Source organism: Aquila chrysaetos, chromosome 17 (genome assembly GCF_900496995.4).
Source record: "Aquila chrysaetos chrysaetos chromosome 17, bAquChr1.4, whole genome shotgun sequence".
Taxonomy (NCBI): Eukaryota; Metazoa; Chordata; class Aves; order Accipitriformes; family Accipitridae; genus Aquila; species Aquila chrysaetos.
In genome coordinates, this window is record NC_044020.1 from 23890324 (window position 1) to 23897325 (window position 7002).

The 7002-nt window shown below is 54.0% G+C and overlaps 1 protein-coding gene across 2 annotated transcripts in view; it reads right to left on the reverse strand.

Annotated features, from left to right (window-relative positions):
* LOC115352432 (zinc finger protein 239-like) overlaps positions 1-5332 on the reverse strand; it is a 5870-nt gene extending 538 nt beyond the window's left edge. Inside the window, exons 1-2 of one of the 2 annotated variants that reach the window (XR_005934195.1) lie at positions 5140-5332; positions 262-4540 (exon numbers count right to left, since the gene is read on the reverse strand). Coding sequence is in view for 1 of the 2 variants with exons in the window: in XM_030040588.2 (XP_029896448.1) it covers positions 3543-4529 (987 nt within the window). In the remaining variant the exon portion in view is untranslated. Of the gene's footprint in view, positions 1-28; positions 4541-5139 lie in introns of those variants that run through there. The other variant, XM_030040588.2, reaches the window with a different exon arrangement.
* Positions 5333-7002: the final 1670 nt, after the last annotated feature.

Here is a 7002-nt window from a genome sequence, read left to right on the forward strand (position 1 = left end):
AGAAAAAAAAGATGCAATAACACAGAACTCCAGGGTGAAAAATTTTATTTCAGAGACGTCATTCATCCATTTGTCTATCTTAGGTATTTCTAAAGTGCCATAGTATCTCTGTAGTATCTAAGCACCATTAGCACAACAGGAATTTACAGCATTCTACAGAGCTCTCTCAGCTGGCAGGAGGATCTGGGCACCAGTTGGTGACCATGGGTCTGGGATGGAGTGTGCTAGGGAGGGTCTGCTGAAATTATAGTAGCTAATTACCTTCTGCTTTTTCCAGTAGTCTCCCACTATGATCCTGAGGGAGGAGACAGCTGGTAGAGAAGCCAGTGAGCTAGCTGCTGTGAAAGTAAACCTTCTGGTTCTTGACTTTTTGCACATGCCCATACCTCAGTCTTCTGAATTTGGTTCGCCAGTTTGTGCTGCCTACAAAGCAATTAAATTCCTGGAAGAAGAGGAACATACCCTGTAACTTCTGCAACAGCAAAGGAAGGGTGGTGCCCAGATTCTCCTCTCCAGCTAGATGATCACAAATCGTAAAAGGCAGACAGGCTAGGGGAAGGGAATTGTTTCAGCCAAGTGACACTGAACAGGGAAAACTAACTGGCTGTTGAAAGGAACTCTAGAAATGTGTTTACACTGGTGAGCAATCCAGTCCTAGCCGCTGACTACTGCACTGGCAATGTGCTGTGAACCCTAAGGCCACTTTGATTTGGCATACAGTATTAAATAAGTTCATAAAGATCTTTGAAATAAATGCACGTCAATCCTCTTAATTTATAGAGCGCTGTTAAGTACACACAGCACTTTACAAAGCATGTAGAAAAGAAAATAAATGCTCTGAGGACTGCTGTGAAGGCATATTCAGGGGCAGCTGGCGTCTCAAACCAGAATCTTGATGTGAGCATTTCCCTTTGAGTTGAGCTCAGCCATGTACAGACCTGGGTTCGATTTTATCGATCCGCTACAGCGAGTCCGTTCAGATTGCCAAAAGAAAAGCTGCATTCACAAGATGGCTGAGAAGTCCTGTTTACCAGGGAAAGGCAAACAGTTTTAGTGCTGTAGATTTCCTTTAGGAAATTTAAACTGGAATGGGACAGACCCACACAAATGGATCAGTTCTACAGCTGGACTGCAGCATAACCTTTAAAGTCAGTTAAAAATGAACCTACCGACTGAGAGCTGTAGTATCCCTTCTAAAAGTCTGCTAGCAAATGAAAATCTTGACGCTTCTGGAACCAATTAGATGACCATTAGTGACATTTCCAAACCACTTGCCAGAAGTGGAACAGAAATCAAGAAATCATTGGTTTGAAGCTGTTCATAAAAAACCCCAAAACAAACACAAAGCTAAAAGCAAAAATGTACATTTGCAGATGAAGGCTTTGGTTCCTGTGTAAACAAAGCCCACCCCATTTCTGAAAGCTCCTTCTACTTCCCTGAGCAGCTGCACATAAAGGTGCCTTGTTCCTCTAGGAGCTGCAAACAATTTCATGCTCCCCCTACAGCTCCTTTTTATTAAACTATATGAAAATAACATTTTATCAGCAGTTGAGTGTCAAGAAGTGGCTTGGGGCTTGCAGAAAGGATCCCTGCAATCCCTTGGAGAGTAGCAAGTTCTGTAGAGCAAGCCATTCACAAGCAACCCCGGCCAGCAGCTGCTCAAATCCATCGATCTTCTTAGCATCTTTATTTCCTTCATCTCTTCCCTACCATAGCTCCAGTCCTTTTACCAGCTTCAGTCTGCATTCCTTTTTCCAGAGACCTACTGAAGCCACGGAGCCAGCTGCAGGATTAGTAAAGTACATTGCAAAACCAGGAATCTTTTCTAAGTTCCAGCAGTGCTGGATAAGCACACCAGTCAGTATCGTCTCTAAAATGAGCAGCAGCAAAACAGTCAAAAATATAAACAATGTAAAGTGTTGCACTGCAATTCCTTGTAGTTAAAACCATGAGGGGGGTACATCCTACAACTGCCACCGATACGTACCTGTGTAAAACGAGGGGGAGAGTACTACGCTGAGTGACATTTAGAAGTCATTCCTTGCAACCATAGGGCCCACAAAATTTTTATAGATATATAAATAAAACAACTCAATTCCAGATCTTATACACACACACACATACACAAAATAATCAGTGTAAAACTGAATGTCCTGATATGAAAATTCAGATGGTTTAGTACAAAACCTATTTCTCCCAGCTTCTAATTGAGAAATGCTACTATATACAGTATGTTTAACATTTTGAGAAGTACTGATATGGTGTAGTGTCGTACAGCTGGCCATTTTGACTACTGCCATGGTGTGCGCACACATGATTGCTCACATCTGAGTGTGAAGATATACTTAGTATAAAAGCTAGTTCATACATATGTGAATACACACATATAGGTGTTATTTACACACCTACGCGCACACACACCGGTCAAAATGGGACTTGAGAAATACTGGTATGGAATCGGGTCAGTCCTAGTACACTGTTGTTCTGTCCTATTTTGCAACACAGCTTACACCAGCCCACTTGAACTCTATCTGTGAATCTGAATTCTGCAGAGCGAGGAGGCTACCAGTACAAACTCACAGGCAACCTCCATACACCCGTCAAGTTGCGTACCACAGTCTTAGCAGCAGCAAGTATAATTCTGATTCTGATTTTTTTTTTTTTTTATTTTAAGCCTCCAGGTATGATAGTTTTCTACATCGGTTACCCACCAGTTCTGAGATTCCAGAACAGGCCGTGCCCCTATCCTGCAGCTCCCTTGTTCCTACCATCCACACAGCATTCGCAGAAAACCTTTGCAGGCCTGCCTTCCTTCTCTGGTTCAGGGTATGCCTACACGTTCCTTTTACAAGCAGACTCAAGCGGTCTTTGCGGGTGCTTCAAGTCAGCCCGCACACCGTAGCGGCATAATGCGGAGTCTCCAGCTTCTCAGCAGGACTTACTTAGCTTTGACCTTCCTGACTGCTGTATGAGACACAAAGCTGGCTTAGACCACAAGCATGGTGAGCTTCCATAGACCTGTGCAATATTATATCGGTCACAACATTTCAGCTGCAGGTGGAACACAGGCCCTTAAGGACCTCATCTCCCATCTTATTTCCCCTGATGCGACCACACATGCATATGTTGCACGACCAAGCAGCTCTCATCACCTGATCTCAGGTGACCTGACCTTGCACGTTCTCTCCTCAGGCTCCCCGGCAGACATCTCTCACGGGGAGGTGGGAGAAAACATCTGCACCTTGGCCACACGGCAGATGGCATCCGATCCTAGTACCTGGGAAAGAGGATGCCAGGGCTGCAGAACTACCCACCGCAACCACTGCTCGCTTTCTGCCCATGCCCGAGATGCGTTGGGCGGAGGAGGTGACTGAAAAGGGCAATGTGGGCCAAAGGAATTACTCTGGCCAGCTGCCTATAATCCAGGGGCTCTGGTGTAGCCACACCCTTGTCCACCCCCTTGTCCCTTAGGCACATTTTGGACAGGCCTGGGTCAGAAGCTGCATCCTAGATCACCCCCAGGTCACACCTAGCGACGCTGCCTACCACACATGCACCCGCTGGTGTGAGACTAAGTAGGAGTTGCGACTGAAGCTCTTCCCACAGTGTGAGCACTTGAAAGGTTTCTCCCCGGTGTGGGTACGACGATGACGGATGAGGGTAGAGTTGTCACTGAAGCAGGTCCCGCAGTCGGCACACTTGTAGGGCTTCTCCCCAGTGTGGGTGCGACGGTGCTGGACAAGGTGCGAGCGCTGGCTGAAACTCTTCCCACAGTCAGGGCACAAGTATGGCTTCTCACCCGTGTGGACGCGCCGGTGGATGACCAGCTTAGAGCTCTCACTGAAGCACTTGTTGCAGTCAGCACACTTGTAGGGCTTCTCACCCGTATGGAGCCGCTGGTGGGCAATGAGGTTGGAGCTGTCGCTGAAGCGCTTCCCGCACTGGGGGCACTTGTAGGGTTTCTCGCCCGTGTGAAAGTTGGCGTGGCGGAGCAGGCCCGAGTTCTGGTAGAAGTTCCTCCCACACTTGGCACAGACATAAGGCCTCTCGCCGGTGTGGTTGCGCTGGTGCTGCACCAGGTGGGTGCTCTGGCTGAAGCTCTTCCCGCAGTCCTTGCATTGGTACGGCCGCTCACCCGTGTGGACGCGCTGGTGCTGGATGAGGTGGGAGCGGCGGCTGAAGCTCTTGCCGCAGTCAGCACACATGTACGGCTTCTCCCCGGTGTGGATCCTCTGGTGGCGGATCAGGTCGGAGCTGCGGTTGAAGCTCTGCCCGCACTCGATGCAGATGTAGGGCTTCTCTCCCATGAACGCTCGCTGGTGCACCACAGTCTCCTTACGCTTCCGGAAGCCGCAGCGAGACGTCTTCTCCGGCCCCGTCCCTGGCGGGAGAAGGTCTGGCCTCGGACGGGACAATTCCTGGTCGCAGCCCGGAGAAGAAGCTTCCCTCACGAAAAAGTCCGAAACGGCCCCGCGGGGTTCGGCCGCCTCCGGCCCATCTCGCTGGAGATCCCCCTCATTTTCAGTCATGCTCCCATCACCTGCCGGCACAGAAGGAGAGCCCGGACACGACCAACACGTTTAGTCAGGGCCCGCGGCCCCCCGTCCCCACCCAGCTTGGCCACCACAGCCGCCCCACACGGCCCCCGGCCGGGCTGCTGCGTGTCCGTGTGTCCCCCCCCGGCCCAGTCCGTCCCGGCTCCGCCGCTTCCAGGGGCAGAGACGAAGGCGTCGGGACCGGCTCCATCCTCCCGCGCTGTCACCCGCCTGCGCGGCCAGCCCTGTCACCGCCGCCCGACACGGGCGCTGGGGAAGGGGAAAGGGGGGGGGGGCACCCCGCGGCCGCCCCTACCGCCGGCGGCTGCTTCGCTCCCCACCTGAGAGGGCTGGGAACGGGGGCACCGGAGCCCGGGGAAGGAGCTACCGGCAGCGGCGGGGCCTGGCGGCGGCTCCCGGCCGGCCCTCCGGAGCCCCACCGCCTCCCCCGCCCCGGGGGGGGGGGGCAGCACCGGCGGCGACGCTGCGGGAAAACCAACCCTCCGCCCCGGGCGCGCCTCCGCAGCCCGGCTCCCCCCCCCCCCCTCCCGCCCCCGGGTCCCTCGCCCGGGGCCGGCGACCGACCCGCCGTGCACCGCCTCACCTCCGCCCGGCGACGCGGCCCCGGCCCCGGCCCGGGCGGGGCGGAGGGGGTCGCCGGGCGCGGCCCCGGCTGGGCTCGGCGCGGCCACCGGCCGCGGGGAGGAGAAGTTCCCCCGGCGCCGGGCCGGGCCCGCCCCGCCGGCACTTCCTGCGGCTCCCGGCCGGCCGGCCTCTATGGTTGTAACCCTTGCGGCCCCGGCCCGCCCTGCCCTCCGCTCCTCGCTGCGGCTGGGCGGGCGGAGGTTCCCCCCCCTGGCCGGCTGCGGGGCTGCAGGAGGGCCCCGGCAGGCGAGGCCCGGCCCGGCCCGGCCCGGCCTCGGGCCGCCGGTTGGAGCCCTTCCCCGCCCGCGGCGTCTGCCGCCGGCCGCTCCCCGGCCCGGGCGCACCTCGCAGCCGCTCCCGCTCCTCAGGGGCGGCCGCCGCCCTGCCGAGGCCTGGCCCGCCGCCGGCTTCTCCCGGCTGCTCGTCCCTGCCTGCCCCCGGGGCGTGGGCCCTGCTGCGCGCCCTGGGCCCGTTCGCGGACTCGCAGGGTCTGTGGCCAGGGTCGCGTAGCGGGGCCCGGGCACGGCTGGATCCAGCCGTAGGCTCGCTGGAAGCGCGGCGTCTGCGCTTAGTCGGGGACCACGGAGGAAGGGAAAAGGGCCGAGGTTCCGTGGGCCGCCTCAGTCGGCCGTCCTGCTCTCCTGCCCCGCCGCGGCTTCCAGTTGTGGCAGTGCTGCCCGGCAGCCTCTCCTCTGCGGCGCAGCCTTCGCGAGCTTCCCCGCGCTGCCACGTTTTTCTGTTGTTTTCCTCGCCAAACGCTGCCCGGCATGTCTTCGTATCGCAACCGTCTCTGTTTCCTCCCTCACATTTCTTTATTCCGGCTCCAGAATGAAGAGGAGGCTCTGGGGAGACCTTGTGGTCTTTCAATGTATAAAGGGGGCTCATAAGAAAGGCTCTTTACCACGGCATGTAGTGACCGGACAAGGGACAACTGTTTTAAACTGAAGGAGGGTAGGTTCAGACTGGACATAAGGAAGAAATTTTTTAGCATGAGGGTGGTGAGGCACTGGCACAGGTTGCCCAGAGAAGCTGTGGCTGCCCCATCCCTGGCAGTGATCAAGGCCAGGCTGGACGGGGCTTTGAGCAACCTGGTCTAGTGGAAGGTGTCCCTGCCCATGGCAGGGGGGTTGGAACTAGATGATCTTTAAGGTCCCTTCTGACCCAAACCATTCTGTGATTCCTGAATTCCAGCACCTGACGCATTCCCAAACTGCTCTATAAATGAGGAACGGTGGCTGTTTTGATGAAAGGAAACTCAGAGCACATGGGAAAAAAAATTTAAAAATTTGGATTTACCAAAAGTTAAGAAAGAAGCCTAGATTTTCATGACACTTTCATGCAGTTGAGTCGCATCATTTGGAAGTCCTGAGTCAACCAGGAGGACAGGACACACCCATTTTTGGCTTAGGATGCAAAGGTTTGGAGAACGTGAACTAACACTTGTCTCAGTATGCTTAAATACTGACATGAATATTCATTTTAAAAATGGACTATTATTGTTAAATAATTGCAGTTACATGCTAGTGTTTTCCACAGTTAATCAAAGCAGAAGAAACAAAAGACTTTTTTATGCTTTTGTGACCTTGAACAAACTTACCACAACTTTTCCTTCTGACCTGATATGGTGGGAAAACAGTTCTGTTGTCCCCACCGTGCATGCTGAATTGTTTTCTGATTTATTCCCAGTCCCTTTTAAACAGCTCTGTCTAGTAATTCTTCTGCAGACCTTATGCCCAAATGTTGCTTCACTGAGATGAGTGTTGTTGACCAGAAGAATTAGCCATTGCAAGAAAGAAATTAAGTTGTGTAAATAAGAAAATGC